The sequence below is a fragment of the Gavialis gangeticus genome, unplaced genomic scaffold (assembly GCF_001723915.1).
Source record: "Gavialis gangeticus isolate Ggan-Ray unplaced genomic scaffold, GavGan_comp1, whole genome shotgun sequence".
Classification (NCBI taxonomy): domain Eukaryota; kingdom Metazoa; phylum Chordata; order Crocodylia; family Gavialidae; genus Gavialis; species Gavialis gangeticus.
Window position 1 is genome coordinate 8,321,995 of NW_017729024.1, and position 18,772 is coordinate 8,340,766.

The 18,772-nt window shown below is 44.1% G+C and overlaps 1 protein-coding gene across 2 annotated transcripts in view; it reads right to left on the reverse strand.

Moving 5' to 3' along the window:
- Positions 1-9,768: 9,768 nt before the first annotated feature.
- Positions 9,769-18,772, reverse strand: part of ARSK (arylsulfatase family member K) — a 54,840-nt gene continuing 45,836 nt past the window's right edge. Inside the window, exons 5-8 of one of the 2 annotated variants that reach the window (XM_019516876.1) lie at positions 18,256-18,427; positions 17,278-17,436; positions 11,485-11,709; positions 9,769-11,382 (exon numbers count right to left, since the gene is read on the reverse strand). In XM_019516876.1, coding sequence (XP_019372421.1) covers positions 11,117-11,382; positions 11,485-11,709; positions 17,278-17,436; positions 18,256-18,427 — 822 coding nt within the window. In that variant the 3' untranslated portion in view covers positions 9,769-11,116. Of the gene's footprint in view, positions 11,383-11,484; positions 11,710-17,277; positions 17,503-18,255; positions 18,428-18,772 lie in introns of both variants that reach the window. The other variant, XM_019516875.1, reaches the window with a different exon arrangement.

Below are 18,772 nucleotides of genomic sequence, written 5' to 3' on the forward strand. Positions count from 1 at the left end.
CCCCGCACCGGCCCCGGCCCCGCCTGCCGCCGCCCCGCGACAACTGTCTCTGAGGGGACGGGAGACGAGACGGGCTGTGACCCGGACACCAGTCGCGGCTCGGCCCCTTCGTGCGCCCCCCTCGCGTGGTGCCTGTGCCCCAGCTCCTCTCGAGAAGACAGCTGTGCGGGGCTGCGCCGCCTTCCCAGCTTCTTGTGTGCCACCTGCAGGCAGCCCCCGCCCCACCCCGGTTGTGCTCTGTGCCGCCTCGTGGTAGCTTCTTTGTAAATAAAATAAAGCAAGCAATGCCTGACACAGCTGGCTGTTGCGTAAAGAATGTGCTTCAAGGAAGGAGAGTTGTTGTAGCAGGAGACGGCACCCTTCCTCCCCCGTGTGAGCCCATGGATGTGTTCCTGCACTGGGGAAGGAGAGGGGCAATCAGTGGGCTGCATGGGCAGGGCCGGTACAAGCCACCAGTGTCGTCTGCCACCCGCTGTCGTGGAACCTGCCACTTGAGCTCTATTAAAGAAAAGGGATTGGACAAATTCTTGGAGGAAAGGGGCATCAGGAGCTATTGAGCGTGAGAATGAGGGGCATGGCCTCTGTATCAGGGCTCCCTAGACCTCAAATGCTGGATGCTGCAAGGTGGGGGGGAACCTGGCTGTACCTGGTTGGCTCCCTTTCTGCATCTGCTCTGCCCTTGGGTGACACAGGAGACTGGTGAAGATGGGCCTAAAGGTCTGCCCCAGTCAATGGCAATTCTTACGTTCTTAAACACTGAAAAAGCCAGAGGTCTTCTAAAAATGGCTATATTGCTTCTTGGCCTCTTGAAGGCTCAGATCAAGCATAGTGGCTTCTTAACCTGGCAGGGGAAATACCATGTATCAGTGTCCAAGAAGGCAGTTTTCCTGCCTCACAGGAGAACTGCTCTTCTGGCGTGGTTCAGTACCCACCGAGGTGCAGTGGCTCTAAGCCCAGTTTATGGAAATGGGAGTCTCCTCCCTTGCTTGCTAGAACGGCCTTATGGCTGAGGGCAAGTAAAACTTGAGGGCATCCGAACCCCAAGCCTCTGGGCTTGGGTCTGCAAGTAGGATGCCTGCCAAAGGTTTTGGGAACATCTGAAGCCCCAGGTGCAGGTGGAGGCTGTTTGTCAGTAGTGGGGACACTTTTGGTTCTGGACTCTTGGATTTGGAATTAGTTTTGGCTAATTTGGCCAAGGATACCTACAATTTTATACACACACCTGCTTCCTTAGCTGTAAGGAGCAGGAGGAAGGCTCCTGTACAACCATTCTGTGTTTCCTAAACTGAGTCCTTTCTTCTTGCTGAGGATTTGGATTGTATCATCCTTGGCCCACTGCATCTTTTGCATATCTCCTACAATTAAAGTGAAAAACATAGGGCTAAATTCTGCCTTCAGACATCTAGGAGCAGCTACTGAGCTCAATGTGAATTGCAGTTTGTGATTGGAAGGCAATTGTGTATGGTGCATGTGATATCTAACAGCAATGGTAATACATAACAACTGCATCTTTATGGTCCAGAATTAGGAGACTGTGATGCCAGGGTTTGTCCCTTTTAACTATTGTGGTTCCTGTAGCCAGAATCCTAACTGTTCCATAACCAGGCTCAAGTTCTGGAAGCTGTTGATGGAAGCTGAACAGTTACTGTTCTGTGGACTTAATTGTAACTGTAGTGTGGAAAGTGCCTGGCAAATCCCATCAGGGTCTGCTCAGTTTGCGGGATCTTGAATGCAAGCCTTTTTTTTTTAAGGGTGTGTCAAGCATAGACTCTTCTCTACCTGAAGCTTCTCACTGTAGGTACTGCAAGAGTATTCCTACTAGTGGGAACAACAGCTGTAACACTAGTACAGTAGGATGTCAGCAGCTGACAGTGGCATTTTTTATGCTGAGATGTCTGCCTTCTTGCTCCATTAAAATTGAAATAAGTTGGTTTTGTTTTTTTTTAAAGCCAGTAGGGATTTTTCTGCAGTCCTGTTCTTCATTTATGTTAGCAACAGTAGGATGTTATGTGGGGGAGAAGGCCAGAAACTCCTACAGGACTATTGATTGTTTTAAGCCAGGGATTGACAAGTTTAAAGCAGCAGGTTACCCTTCTGTTAATGCCCCCCTTTGCAGTTTCCAAGCTGCTTGTTGCTACCCCACCAAGCCTATTAAGGACTGCTGACTCCCATCCCCAACAGCAGTGAGAAGGAACAAATTTGATGGCAAAAGTAAGAGGGGGAGGAGGGGAAGCTATGGAGAAGCAAGTAGTGGAAGGGATCAGCAGCATGGTGTGGTGGAGGCGCGTGCTGGGTCAAGCTGTGCGCTACTGATCTATGCTGCTGTGGGCCAGTTCCAAGTGCTTTGTGGGCTGGATTTGGTCTACGCACCACAGCTTTGCCAACCCGTTCTTGGCAATTCCATAAAGCACAGTAGAGCAGTGCAACTTGGTTTTGAACTGGGGCTTGGGAGCCCTGAACTGTATTCCTAGTGCTGCGACCAAAGTCGGTGCTTTGGGTGACCTTCACATCTGCCTACTTTCCTCTTTGTCTAGTCTCTCCACTCGGAAATCTTAGCTGTTCAAAATATGTATTTGTTTTTTCTAGAAAATGACATTTAAGCACACTTCTCACTAGAAGTACTTAGAAAACAGTGTAGGTTGAGTCTGTTACAGAGGTGTCCATAGAAACATTGTAGCAAGCTTTGCCTGCCCTTGGTTGGTATTGACAAGAGGTGTTAGCAAAAGAAGTTGAACAAATGCAGTTTTACTAGGTGCAAACGGGGTGAATTAGATTCGTTGTCTTGTTAAAATAATGGCTGATTTATTTTTTAATTCTGCCCTCTAGTGGATACAAAATATCAGAAGCGTAGTGTTAGAAGAGACCTATGAGATACTCTAGCTAGCCCATCCCTTTTCTATGGGATAGGATCAAGTATATTTAGACCACTCCTGACACATTTCTTGAACCTGTTTTTTAGAATTTCAAATTAATGGGGATTGTATAACTTCCCTAAGTAACCTGTTCAGTGCTTAAGTAGAACGCTTTTCCTAATACCTATGAGACTCCGGGTGACTGTGCCTGAAAGCTTGCTAAGAACTTTTTTCCAACTACTCAGTTGGTCAAATAAAAGATATCACATCTACTCAAAGAACCTGCTTTCCTAATACCTAACCTAAATCCCCCTTGCTGCAAACTATACAGATTCCTTTTTCCTGCTTTCAGTAGACATGGAGAACAATTGTTCACTATCCTCTTGATAATAGCCAGTTATCACATGCACCTCTTCAATCTTCTCTTTTCTAGAATAAACAAATTAATTCTGCCCACCTTTCCTCATATGTCATGTTTTATAAAGCTCTTATTTTTTCTTGCTTTTCACTGAACTCTCTCTACTTAGTCTCTCTCTCTTAAAGTCTGGTGCCTAAAACTTAAGAAAGCACTTCCCCTGATGCCTCACTAATGCTGTGTGCTCATGTCTTAAATACCATCCTGCTGTTAACAGACCCCAGAATGACATTTTCATTTTTACAACAGCATCACATTGTTGACTCATACAGTACTCAGTTTGTGATTCATTCTAATGCCCTGATTGGTTCTCAGTTCTGCTGTCTAGCAAGTTGTTTATTGTTTTACATTTGTGCACTTTTTTCCTTCATAAGTGTAGCATTTGTTTTTATTTAATTTTATTTCATATTTGAGTGATTCCTGATTATTTCTCCAGTATTCAAGATTTTAAATTCAAATCGAGTCCTTCAAAGTGCTTGTAATCCTTGACAAGCCTGACTAATCTGTATATTTTAGGAGTATGCTCTGTATCTATCATCCATGTTATTAATGAAAATATTGACTAGTACTGGACCTAGCTCAGACTTCTGCAGGACCCTGTTTGCTCTGTCATCATAGTTAATGGCTGTAGATTGTTTGAGGTCTTTCAGCCAATTGTGTATCCACCTTATAGTAATTTTATTTAGATCATATTCTTCTAGGAAACTAGGAAAATTTGAGGTGAGACAGTTAGTCCATACAAAAAAAATAAAAAGGTGCCTCCGATATACTGCTTTCTCCCTCTCCATGAGACCAAGTTACTCTGTAAAAAAAAAAAAAAAAAAAAAAAAAAAAAAAAAGTTTAGTTTGGTTTGACAGTATTTGTTCTGCCCAGATGTTATCTGGTTTTTATTACCTATTATTTTGTAGGTGTTTACTAAATGATTGTCTAATAACTTATTCCATGACTTCTGGATACTGAAATTTATTGGTCCATAATTTTTTTGGGTGTTACTTTTTAAAGATGGGCAAACAGAACAATTTTCCAGTTCCCTGGAACTTTTCCTATTCTCCATGAGTTCTTGAGACTGCCTAGCTTACGTCCTTCAGATAAAATTGATGTCACAGTTCACTCAAATAGAATCATTCTAATATAATAAAAGTGTCTGTCTGTCTGTTTGTCTGTCTGTCTATAACGCTTTATTTACACTGACCGATTGTCTCGGCAGCCAGTCACAAAGCTGACTGAAACAACCAGAGTGCTCCAAGGGCACTCCAGACAGGAGGCAGCGGTGCACCGCCATGACAGTGGGGATGGAAGGAATGGACTGGGGGGCCTTACCCCCCCGGCCCTGCTCCTTGGAGGCAGTGGCGGCACAGGGCGTTGACTGAGGGGGATGGAGGGGACAGTAGGGCAAGTTTTCCCCCCCACCCCCCTGCTCCTGGGAGTCGGCAGCAGCAGAGGGTTGTGGGTGGTGGTGCTCTGTCCCTGCCCGCTCTTCCCCCCCACCCTCGCCTCCTCCCCCGGTCATTTCTTTTGGGCATTTGGCTAGTAGAATCATAAAAATTAGGGCTGGAAGAGGACTCAGGAGGTCATCTAGTCTAACCCCCCTGCTCAAAGCAGGACCATCCCCAACTAGATCTTCCTAGCCAAGGCATTGTGTAACCAAGGATGGAGATTCTTCAACCTCTCTGGGTAAACTGTTCCAGTGTTTTACTACCCTTCTAGTAAGGAATTTTGTCCTAATATCTAAACTCAACTTCCCTTACTGCAACTTGAGACCATTGCTCCTTGTTCTGTCATCTGCCACCACCGAGAACAGTCTAGCTCCATCTGCCCTAGAACCACCCTTCAGGAAGTTGAAGGCAGCTATTAAATCCCTTCTGAATCGTCTCTTCAGATTAAATACGCCCAGTTCCCTCAGCCTCTCTTCATAAGTCATGTGCCCTTAACCATTTTTGTTGCTGTCCACTGGACTCTAATTTGTCCACATCCCTTCTGTAGTGGGGGGCCCAAAACTGGACACAGTACTACAGATGTGGCCTCACCAGTGGTGAATACAGCAGAATAATCACCAGGGATCTGGGTTTTCCGTTTCCCACAGAAAAATGGAGAAAACCCAGATTCCCTGTTTTTATCAGAGAAAACATGGATTTCTCTTTTTAGCAGAGAAATCCACAGATTCTCCGCTTTTGCAAAGAGCTCTTGCAGGCTGGCACAGCTCCAGCCTGCAGGAGCCAATTGCAAAAAGGGCGGGAAACCCTTGGAGACAGAGGCAGTCACTGCTGGCATGGGTGGCCGCTACTGCTTGCCTGTGGGGCTGCCCGTGCCAGCGGTGACGGCTGCTGTGTATAAAACCTCCTGCTGCTGTGGAGCTGTGCTCGGAGCTGTGCAGCTGGAGGCACCGGCGCAGCGTGGGGTGGTGGTGGGGATGGCTGCATGCCACCTGGCCACCACCACACTGCTGCTGCCGCCCAGCAGCCAGCCGCACAGCTCCAGGCAGAGCTGTGTGGTGACAGTGGAAGGTTTTGGAGGCAGTGACCATCACCGCCATAATGGGCTTCCAGGTAAGCGGCAGCACTGCATGCAAGCCCAAGCCCCCGCACCCCCATCCCTCACTGCAGAGCTGGCCATGGAGCTGTACTCCAGCCGCATGCCAGCCTCCATCTCCCCCTCCCCTGGGCAGGTGGCCGGGTGACACGTGTGTGGCCTACACGTGGTGGGCACTACACTGTGCCCTGCATCACTTGCCTGTGAAGCCCTCTGCAGAGGGGCACCCCTGCCCTCACCCCCTGGCCCTGCTCCCAGCTGCGATGTGCCACCTGGGGTTGGCACCACCCCCTGCTCCCTCAGCCCCCAACCATCTTCCCCAGCCTTGCCCCACAGCCCTCGAACCCCACTTACCTCTAGGATTTAGGGGCGAAGGGCATGGCTCTGCAGTGGCAGTGCTTGCCCGCAAAGCCCCTCCACCCTGCATGCAGATGCCACCACAGAGCCATTGGGGGGCATGCCGCTGAATGTAAGCCCCCATTTCACCCCCCAGCTGGGCAGCACATATGTGGCCTGCACACGGTGGTTGCCACCACACTGCTGCTGCTGCGCCCTGTGCCACTTGCCCACAAAGCCATTCAGGTGGCTGTGGGATGGTAGCGCAGGGCACAGTGGCAGAGTTGCGGTGGTGGCCTCTGTGTGCGAACCTCATGTCAGGCCGGCCGGTATGTGTGTGGTCCACAGAGTGGCACCCCTGTCCTCACCCCCCGGCCCTGCTTCTGGGAGTGGGCACAGGGGCACACTCCCCCCTTCTTGATCTACTCCCCTAGCACCTTTCCTTTCCCCCGCCCCTTCCCGCCACACACTTACCTGCTGGGGTGGGTGTCGGTGTCTGTCTGCATGTCTGTGGATCAGGAGGGCTGTTGAGACTGGGTGGGAGGGAGTGCGGGGCACCAGCAGCATTGGGAGGGGCTGTGAGCAACCTTTGATTTTTATCACAGACTTCGGGTTTTTAATTGGAGAATTTGCAGTTTTTAATTGGGGAAAACCAGGATCCCTGATAATCACTTTCCTTGATCTTCTGGCAGCAGTCCTACCAATGCAGCCCAGTATGCTGCTAGGCTTCTTGGCAACAAGGGCACACTGCTGGCTCATATTCAATTTATCGTCCACTGTAACACCCAGGTCCTTCTCTGCAGAACTGCTACCCAGGTCGTCATCCCCAGGCTGTAACGGTGCATGGGTTTCTTCTGTCTTAAGTGCAGGACTTTGCACTTGTCCTTATTGAACCTCGTGAGATTTCTTTTGGTCCAATCCTCCAACTTGTTGAGGTCTGCCTGAATCCTAGCCCTACCCTCCAGCATATCTACTATTCTCCCTGACTTGGTGTCATCTGCAAACTTGCTGAGGGTGCACTGTGCCATCTAACAGATCATTGACGAAGATATTGAACAAAACTGGCCCCAAGACCAACCCCTGGGGCACTCCGCTTACTACTAGCTGCCAACTAGACTTCGAGCCATTGATTACTACCCTTTGTGCCCCATGATCCAGCCAGTTTTCTATTTACCTTACAGTCTATTCATCTAACCCATAGATGATTGTGAGAATGTTGTGGGAGACAATATCAAAAACCTTGCTAAAGTCAAGGTATACCACATCCACCGGTCTCCACGCATCCACAGAGCCACTTATCTCATCATAGAAGGCAATCAGGTTGGTCAGGCATGACTTGCCCTTGGTGAATCCATGCTGACTGTTCCTAATCACCATCTTCTCCTTCCAAGTGCTTAGAAATGGATTCCTTGAGGATCTCCATTTTTCCAGGAACTGAGGTGAGGCTGACAGGTGTGTAGCTCCCTGGATCCTCCTTTTTCCCTTCCTTAAATATGGGCACTATAGTTGCCCCTTTCCAATTGTCCAGGATCTCTCCCAGTCGCCATGAGTTTTCAAAGATGATGGCCAGTGGCCCTGTAATCTCATTGGCCAACTCGCTCAGCACCCTAGGGTGCGTCCCATCCAGCCCTATGGACTTGTATATGTCCAGCTTTTCTAAATAGTTCCTAACCTGTTCTTTTTCCAGTTGACTGGTCGCTTCCTCTCCAAACTATGCTGCCAGATGCAGTAGTCTGGGAGCTGACCTTGCCTGTGAAGACTGAGGTGAAAAGGGCATTGAGTGCTTCAGCCTTTTCTATGTCCTTTGTCACTAGGTTGCCTCTCCCATTCAAGGGGCCCAGACTTTCCCTGATTTTGCTCGTTACTGACATACTTGTAGAAACCCTTCTTGTTACCCTTCACATCCCTTGCTAGCAACTCCAATTGTACTTTGTCCTTCCTGACTTCATCCCTGCATGCTCGAACAATGCTCTTATACTCCTCCCTAGCTGTTTGTCCAAGTGTCCACTTATAAGCTGCCTTTTTGTGATCTAGCTTACTGAAGAGTTCCCTGCTAAGCCAAGCTGGTCTTCTGCCATACTTGCTAGTCTTCCTGCACATTGGAAAGGTTTGTTCCTGCACTCTCAGTAAGGCTTCTCTAAAGTACAGCCAGCTCTCCTGGATTCCTCTTCCCCTCAGACTGGCTTCCCAGGGGATCTTGCTCATAAGTTCCCTGAGCGAGTCAAAATCTGCTTTTCTGAAGTCCAGGGTCCTTACTCTGCTGCTTTCCTTCCTTCCTTCCTTTCCTCAGGATCCTGAACTCAGTCATCTTGTGGTCACTGCTGTCCAAGCTGCCATCCACTACCACATTCCCCACTAAATTCTTCCCTGTGTGTGAGCAGCAGGTCAAGAACAACAGGGCCAAGCTCCAGCACTTGCACCAGAAAGTTGTCCCCAATGCTAGCACGCGTTAACGCTTTGAATAAAACGCCTACCAAGAACTACCTTTCAAAGCAGGCTCGCTAGCTTCAGAGAAAATTACTATTCTGCCTGATCTTCCAACGAGACATCATTTTCCCTTCTAGATAATTCTGTAAATACTTTGTAACTAAATACCACTGGAACAAAAGCTTATGGTAATTTTATTTTATTATTGTACATTCTGTACAGTGTGTTACCTCCTTCCAGATCTTTGAATGTTGATGATTTGCAATTCCCTTCCATACAGATTGGTCTAGGCCTTCCCAGAAGTACATTTCTTTTTTCAATTTATATAGCCAGTTTACAATTCATTGCTGATATTTGATCTTTTTTCTAATTTTCATTTTTGCTGATAGTGATTCCATCTGTATTTGAAGTGTGTACCCATTTTAATAAGAACTGTGTGTACTATTTTGCTCAAGGAATAGCTTTGGCCTATTTATTTATAATCTCAGACTTGGAACAAGAATTGAGGGAGAAATATTATAACAACAGTAAGTGAAATATAAGGTTTTATTAGTGCAAATGTATAATAAAGTATAGCTATAAAACAGTTTATCAAAACAGGTTATTGGATATATATACCATGTTTAAGTCAATAAATAAGTAGTATTTTCATGTCTATTTTTGCCAGCCTAATTTTATCACTGAGGCTGCTTGCAGACATTAAAAAAAACAAACAAACAACCCCCCCCCCCAAAATAAAAAACAGCATTTTAGTTTAAGCTCAGTGCATTCCTGTACTGAGCCCTGCACATGCCCAAAAGAGGCAGTGCCTTAGTCGGACCCAGCGTGCCCGATGTCTGTATAGATTGGGCACTTTAGAGGGGCTTTTTTGGCACTTTTATCTAATAGCCAATTAACTCTGCTTTAGCTAAAAATGCCAAAAAGCCCTGCTGCAGCACCCAATCTATTCAGATGTTGCAGAGTCAGGTGGAAGTAATGTGCTACTTCTGGTAAAGTGTGGCTGTTTTTTCTTAAATCTCTGCAAGCAGCCCGATTTTATTATAGGATGCTATATAAATCAGTTTTTAAGTATGAAGGATTATATGACCTTAAATAGCTACTTCTGTAGATGGCTATGTACAACAATAAAGTGTACATTTACATGCTGATTTAATGATGGATTTAATTAAAAACAGCGTTAATCACAAACTAATTTAATTTCCTGCTTATTTTTTTTAGCACTGCTTATTTTCTGTGATACATCTCCACATTGTGATGCAGAATAGTAACAACTAAGTTCATCATTCCTTTAGGCATCCCCTGCATCCTATCTCTTTTGTATATTTTAGGCCCTAATTTTGCATGCAGATTCATGAAGAAATAAATGTCAACCTGCAGGAGCTAAGAGCAGGACTGTGGCTTTACACAGTCTGTCTTTATTTTCTGCTGCACAGAAGCAATTACTGATGCTTAAATTTCTACACACACGTTTGGGTTTTGGTTAGTTTCCACTAGTATACAAAACCTTGTTTTTTCTGTTTGTATATTTGTTGTTCTGTGATTTTTTTGTCATCTGTATATAATTCAGAAGTTCACAAAAGCAGGCACCAGTCTTAGTGGGCAGCTTCTAACCATTAAGACACTTCTGGAGAGGAAGAGTCCCACTGGGTCTGCATAGAGAAGGTTGCAATGATAAATACAAGAATGGACCTCTGAATTTTTTTTCAGACCTGTACTAATTATTATACCTTCTGGTGCTGTTTTCACAGCTGTATGCTCGCTGACCCAGGCAAATATATCCAGACCCAAACCTGATGTCACGATACATTACCATAACCTGTCCCCTACTATGTCATATCCTGAGGTCTTAATGCCTCTTATACATGCAAATTCTCATTGGGTTTTAGTGTTTAATTGCTTAAAGCATCATACATTTTCTCAATAATCAGGACTATTTTATGGAAATGAATTTATATTTATGCACTTTCCTTCCCAACTATCACAACTGATTAATCTTGAACTAAAAGTTTCATCTGATTGAATGTAGACTTGGTAACATGATTGATTAATATAAAATACATGTCTTGCTAAAAGAAAAATCCAAGTCTGTGGGCACATTTACACGTGCTGCTATGGCGCAGTTACAGCCGGTACTGTGCCTGATTTATTTTTAGGCACTATGTTGCCATAGCAATGCAACTGGGGGAGCGCGTTCGCTACAGTGATTGTAACTGCGGTGTCACAGGTTTTGCCTGCGGACACTCTTGCCATAGTGCGTTGCTACAGCAATGTAGACAGCAACAATGTCATATGTAGACGTGCCCTGTATGATTATTGCTTTAAAGGATCTCAAATTAAGGTTGTGATGATAATCCTTGGATTACTGCATTGCTACTATCTTTTATTAGAACAACTACATAATTGGGAAGGAAGTTTGACAAGCTTTTGGGCACAAAGTACCCAACTCTAATAATTTTATTTCTTGAGTGCATTCACTATACTAATTTATTTCACAGAAATGATATATAACAGAGTCAACCCTTCCTTTCTGTATTTTTTTTTCTATACAGAAATGTTCTATTTAAGCCACTTATCAATTGCACGTTCATACTTTTTTGGGTCCTTTAACCAGTCTTGATGCCACCTAAGGTTTGCAATAATATTTGAGTAGTTCTGTCCTACACTCTGTTTCCAATTGATAAACTGCTTCTTGTTGTACTCATGGACAGAAGCAGAGACCTTTGGATAGTCAATTATGGAATGAAGTTTTTTCTCCAAGGACTGTGCTACTTCCCCGTATGTTGTAGCTACGTTTGTTAGTTCATCCGGATCAGCAAAAAGGTCTGCAACAAAAAAGAACTGTTAATAGTTTGCCAAGGTATTTTTTAAATTAAACAAAACTGAGAAATTTAAAAAAAATAGTAAAGTAAAAGTTGTTAATATACCAAAGAGCTGAGGAGGAATAGAGTGATCATTTGAATATGCAATATATTTCCATTTGTCAGTTCGAAGCATATAGGTGGAAGAATTCACATTGCATCCGTGGAACTCGCTTAGTACCCATGTTGGATGTGGGCTTCTGGATAAGGTTTCATCTTCTGCCTTTTCAGATAACAGAGGCATCAGGGAATACCCACTGAGGTTTTGAGGGAGAGGGATTCCAGCTATATCTAAACAAAGACCAACATTATTAAACCTTCTCTTAAATAATGCTAGTAACAATAATGAAATCTTGGTTCTGTATTTACTCAAATCTACGTTGTCTCTGAATTTTAAGATGACCACCCAATAATTAGATTTTATATATGGAAAAATTATGAATTGGTTACAATTATTGAAGAATCGTCTTAAATTTGTCCCCTACCCCCCAACTGCTGCAGCAGGGAAAATAGAAGGTGGGGGGTGAGGGTCAGGCAGCCTTCTTGCCCCTGTACTCCCAGCTCCCCATAGCCTTTTTCCCCTCCCCCTCCACTCCACAATCTCTGCCCCGTCCTCACCCCTGCTTTCTGCAGTCTCTCCTTCCCCACTTCCCCTACATCCTACCCAGCTGTCAGATACTGCTGGAGCTCTGTTCCTTCCCAGAACACAGCATGTGGAAGCTCAGCCCTTGCTGGGCCATGCAGTAATGTCAGCGCTGCTGACTGGCTGGGCTGGGGACAGGATTTCCATGTGCTCCATGCCAGGAAGGAAACCCAGCCTGGGCTGGCGCTGAGCTAATGACAATGAGTGGGGCAGGGACTGGGCAGAAGGTGCAGTCAACAAGTGGAGGGGGCAGGGAGGAGGCTGATGTGGGTCTGACTGGCTTCAACCTGGGCTCAGGGCCTGAGTCAGAGCTGCAGCAGCTGCCTGTCCCCTCCCACCCTGCTTGGTACACCTAAGATGAGATGCTTTTTCCCCCTAGGTTGACTGGTAGGGAGTGTGTGGGGGGGGGAACTTCATCTTGGATTTGAGTGAATACAGTACATAGTGAACATGCTGCTGAATTAATACATGTCCTCTAGATTTGGTTCCTGGTAAGACCACCATCAAAGAGCATACACTAGAATACCACCATTGAGGCATAAAAACCACAACGCAGGGAAATTCCATTACACTGCTATCCCAGCAACCTGAATTTCACTTAACTGGACACATACAGCTGGTGCTTCTTTACCTTTAAGATCCTCACCTTTGCTTTGGCCTCTTTATGTAGGCTGAGAGAGGCAGATAAGTATTAAGGATTAACTGAAAGAGGATTCCTCTGCCACAGGCACTGCATTAGCAACTACTGTACCCCATATATATTGTTTTTCATCAGTGGATCACAAAGTATTTTCCAAAAGGAGCTCAGTATCAATATCCCCACTTTACAAATGGGGAAGCCGAAATACAGGGAGGTAAAGTAATTCAGCCCTGGTTACTCACCTCCTTACAAATGCTAATGAGAAGACAGAGCGAGTGGAAGTCCTGGCAGAAAGGGTTATTCTGTTGGTACACAGCATAACAGAAATTCCATGCAATTTTATATTACATAGTGCAGCTGTGGGGGCCTGTCTCAGCTCAGTCACAGTATGGGTGTTTTTTCATTTCAACAGATATCATTAGGAGGCTGCAATGTCTTTAAGATGTGCTAGGGGAAGGTTTATATCTGTCTTTGCTGCTGAGAATCAAGCTCTGTCCACTTCTGCTCAGCATATGACCAATATTGGCATTTAGGCATAGTAGACAGTGAGAGGGGTCTTGAGCATGTGCCCTGGTGCTGCTCTCTATTTAGGCAGCTTAGCATGAGTAAGGTTCTCCGCTATATAAATGCCAAAGTGCCTACTAACATCAAAGTACTACATATGTGAACTGTTTTTTTATTATTTTTCCAAATACAGTCTACACTGATTAAGAACTCAACATTGCCTATCTCATGATAGATTTGTGTAATGTATATTTTATCTAAAAGTTATTGCAGGTACATGGAGTGGTCACTTCATTTTTAAGGGTACCCTCTATATGGATAGTCCTAGCTGGTGAATTCTCTTCCCATAACCCGTCAGTAGTATGTAGCTTTTTTTTTCTTTTCCCTATTCCCTCTCTTTTGTTAAGTTGCTTTTGCAAACTATACATTTGCCATCAAACTCTCTTTCCGCTTCCTGCCATAGTGAATAGAAAATTTTTCCTTAGCAATAAAAAGAAAAATAGTAATTTCCAGGCTGTGGGCTAGACTATGCCCGGTCCTAAATGGGACTTAAGCTTCTTTCTCGTATCCCTGTGCAGCACGTGGGAAGACCTGCAGTACCTGCGTCCTGTTAAGTGCAAACATTGTTCAAAGCCTAGGGATCTTCAATGGCACAAGCCTTTCCAAAATGATTTTGGGCTTCACAAATCAAAAGGGATGTGGAGAAGCTTGAGAGAATGCAGAGGAGAGCATGATCAGAGGTCAGGAAAACAGACCTTATGATGAGAGGCTGAGAGCCATTAGACTCTTCAGCCTAGAAAAACGCAGGCTCAGGGCGATCTGGTGGCCACCTATAAATTTATCAGGGGTGCTCATCAGGATCTGGGGGAATGTTTGTTCACCAGAGCGCCCCAAGGAATGACAAAATCGAACGGTCACAAACTCCACTGCAACCGATTCAGGCTGGACTTAAGGAAGAACTTCTTTACTGTCTGAGCCCCCAAGGTTTGGAATAGACTGCCGCTGGAGGCGGTTCAAGCACCCATTTTGAATGCCTTGAAAACACATTTGGATGCTTATCTTGCTGGGATCCTATGATCCCTGCTGACTTCCTGCCCTTGGGGCAGGGGGCTGGACTCGATGATCCTCCGGGGTCTCTTCCAGCCCAAATGTCTGTGAAATCTATGAAGGCCATGTCCCCACAACACTTCCCCACTGACCAGCAATTCAGGAGCCAAGAGAGGACATTCTCCTTCCTGTTACAAGATGGAAGAACAGATGCACTCTCACAGAAATTATACCTATTATAAAGTTCTTGCTGGGAATATGAGCCTTAGAATATAGTATGTACTGAAGGCAGGTGATCCAGTAGGGTAGGCAATTTCTCAGGAAACTAAATATTTAGATGAAATGGTACCTTGGGAGAAAATACTTCCTTGTACCATATAAGACCAAAGGGATTATATTTATCACAGAAAAAAGATCCAAGTCTGTTTTATCACTAGGCAGAATTATTGTGTGGCAGAAAGGCTAAGAGATGACAGACATGCTTTTATTTTTTCTTACCTAAATAATTTAATTTTACTTGATTTATGTTTCTATTTTTGGAATGCGGCTTACAAGAAGGAGAAAATGACAGAACAGAAGGAGAGTGAAAGAGAGAACAGGAAAGGAGAGGTCTTTAAAATGTAAACTTCAGAAAAAGAGATTGAAAATGAAGGGTTTTAAATACTTGACCAAGAAACTTATTTGGGGAGGAGACAAATGAGAGATTTAAAATCTGTTTTGTATGTGTTTGTATATAAGTAGGGACCTACTGAATTTGTGATTTCATGATTTTCGTGGAAACTGGAAAATAGGTAGGTCCCTATGAAAAAGTGCAAACTCAGCAGCAAGTGGGGGTGGGGCGGGGGGAGGAGAATGCTGCAAAAATAGAAAGGGGAGGAAAGCCCTGGTGTCCTGAAGCATGGGGGTGGGGAGATTTTCATGGCAGAGCATAGTGACCCCCCCCACCCCCATGCGTCTGGCCAAGGGGGCCCAGAAATCCCACCCCTCCCCTCTGAGGAGGGCTGGGACTTCTGGGGCCCCTCTGTCAGAGGTGTGTGCTGGGGGTGCCACGCTCTGCTGCAAAAATGGTGACCAGTGCTGCAATCAAACCACAAAATCAGGGCAGCTGCCCCAAATTCAGTAGGTCCCTATATATAAGTACCAGATCTGGGACATACAATTTTTTACACCACAGGAGACTGGTTAAATGAAGCAGAACTTTAATTTCTTGATTGCCTGTTAAATTAGGGTCTAGATAGGATTGGCAAATATTATCATCTGATGACCCGACTCGTGTGATCCCAGCCCTTGTCTTTAGTAGAACAGTTAATATAAAAATTAACACTGCCAAAGAGTAGGTATTGACATCCTTGACTGTACTCTCAAGAGAGGCCCATGATATATTCTGCATGAAGACTGAACTATCTTCTGTCGTGTAAGGGTTCTTTCTCATCAGAGGCATGTTATAAAAGTAAAGATTGGGTGCGTTTGCACCATGTTTCTGCCGTACTTTGTTCTTTGGACAAAAAATAATTTGCCTGTTTTGTCAACTGAATGACTTTAGCACATATGCAGTTTCTTTAAGGAGAAGACAATGGTGGGCAGGAGAGAAAGAGCAGTATAAACAGGCATCAGAAGGAAGAATCATGGAGACAGAGAAGTGAGGAAATCATAGCAGTGGAGGTGCCACAATGGAAGGTGGGGCAGGAAAGAGGGCAGAGAAGAAAGTATGCAGGTCCTCTCATCCTTTTTGTATTACCTCACTTTTACTGCTGTCTAACCCACTTCTGGCACCTTTAATCTTTCTTTTCTATGCCTTTTAATGCTTTCTTCCTTGTACCTGATACCTCTGTTCCTCTCCATATTTTTGTCATCAAGGGCTTCCTTCATTCTCTCTGATTTTAAATGCTACTCTATTTCATCATCACCCTTTTTCTCCTATTTTCATCTTTTACTTTTGACCATGAATGCTAGATCACCGATGCAGTGGCTCATTCAATGAGGTCTCTCATCAATTTTCCTCCTTTAATCCTTCCAATAATTCCAGTTAACCCTATCTTTCTTAACTCATGGCCTCCTTCACCTCTACTCCCATGCTTCCATTACCCTACTCTTTGGTCTTCTGTTGAAAGGCTGTTCTCTTCAAAATACAATATGTACTTACATGTGTAGCCTCAAAAAATACACCTTTCATACACTAGCTTCTGTACCCATTACATGTTCCTATTCTTTCTTTCTCCTCTAAAGTCACTTAGTGTACTTTCTGTAACCATGGTATTAAATGCATTTCCCCCAGTTTCATCCAAGACCCTCCATTATCCGGTTCCTATTGCCTGTTCTGCTAAAATTGCTCTAACTAAAGCTTTCAAGTATTTTTGTTTTATGGCCAAATTACTCCAGCTTCATCCTTCTTGGCCAGCCTTTCTTATTCTTAATCACACCTGAACCTTGAAATCCAACCCTAGATCCCCTTATATGATGATACCTACAATAAATTGCTAGGTAGGTAACTAGTATATAGTTTAGTATTTCAAAGTTTCTTATGTTATATGGGGAGGGGGGAGGCTTTGAATCATTTGACACATGCTGTTTCATAGACTGTTAGTCTTTGTAGCATTAGGTTCTGTGACTGTAATTCTCATCCTATTCTCAATGCCTCCATTTAGTTTTTACACCCACTTGTTGTAAGAATCTTGTAATACAGGTGCGCTTAAACCCCAACCCCATTTATGGACCCAAGGCACTCCTCCATAACTTTTAGAAACTGAATCACACCTAATTTCTAATCTACTTTATATATTACAGTGCTTACCTTCTTGCACAGAGGCTGGGCAGTGAGGATGGGAATCAATTAGGCAGGGGCAAGCCTGAGCCTGTGCTTATCTCCTCACACCGCAAGGCACTCCAGGGTGCATTGGCACCCTTGCTGAGAATCACTGACTTAGAACAACAGAGCTCTGATTTTGATTGTAACTGCTTTTAATTTGTATTTGACTTAACTGAAACACTGAGATTTTGGTATTCCAAACAAAACTGAATTACTTACCGAGCATGGTAGGATAAATATCCACAAGTGAGACCACATTTGATACATGACGTTGTGCTTTAATATTTGGCCCCATTACTAGAAGAGGAACATGGGAACTTCCTTCATACATGCTCATTTTATAAAACTGCTGATGTTCCATAGCTAGTTCTCCATGATCTGCAGTGAATATAATAATGGTTCTTTTAAGAAGTCCTGTATCCCTCAGAGCCAAAATGATTTCACCTGAAACAAGAGAAATGTTGAAAGCAATTTGTTTAAATATACTTTTAACATTTTTGGATTTGCAGAGCACCGGGCAAATCTTGAGAGCCTCTTGCCTACAGCAGTGGAGACACAAAGGCCCATGTGCCCCATCTTCCTCTGAAGGCAGAACCCAGGACACCACCCTCACTGTGCTGCTGAACCTAAGTCAGCCTCCTCCGTGATCACTCTCCTTCCTCAGTGTTTTCTCTGTTGTCTCCTTGCTTATTCCCTGCTTTTCTAGTTTCTTTCACACTTGCATATGAAGATACCATTTAATCAAGGCCCCAACCCCAATGCTTTGCAGTCAGCCTCCAGGTAAACTTGAGCCATAGGACTTAGCTTTAACTAGGGCTTGCATGCTGGTCTGTGTTTTGAGCAGTATCTTTTTTTGTTTCAGATATTACTAAACAAAGCAGCAGTAAGTTTTTCCACCATTTAGCCATGAGGAATGGTGCCTAGTGCATTACCACCTCCCCTACCATGGCTGCCATTAAGATTTGCCAATATAACACTATACTATCCTGGTCTGAATTCCCACTAGTAATTGAAAACTGACAGTATTCCCAGAACTTGTACCCCAATCCACCTTGTTCTTTTTCATATTCATCCTTTATATGATATCTAAGAAATCATTTAATATACAAACTCAAATGATTCTCTACAAAAAAATAAGTCTGATCAGAATTGTCAACAGCTTTAATAGTCTTTTCTGTATTATGGAGTATCACCTACCAAGCATGGCATCTGTCTCTGCACACATAGCATAATAAAAAGCTCTGATATCTCTGATTTCTTTCTCTGTAAAGTGCCCAGTGCAGTTCTTGGTATAAGAAGAATAATAGTCTATTGGGTGCATATCTGAAAGGGGAATCCATTTTGGAATTTTAATGGCTTCATACATTACCTAAAAACAAGAGGAAATTAACTTATTTTGGCAAGCATATTTTTTACATATAGATTTAATAAAAACTGTGAAAACTGTTCAAATTTCAAATGATCATCCACAGAACACCTGTTGGTTATCTGTTACATGGTACTGCCTCCTGCTCCTTTGGTTTTTTTTACTGTATTAACAAATCCATCTGATCAAATAACAAATGTAACATTTAAAGATGCATCCAATCCCCCAAAATATACATAAAGACAGCTATTTATCTTCCATCAACAGTGCTCTCTTAAGCCAAGTCAGTGTCCAGAGGAGTTTTGTGTTCTCTTCTCTTCCTTTCAGTCTCTAACAGTTCCTTTATTT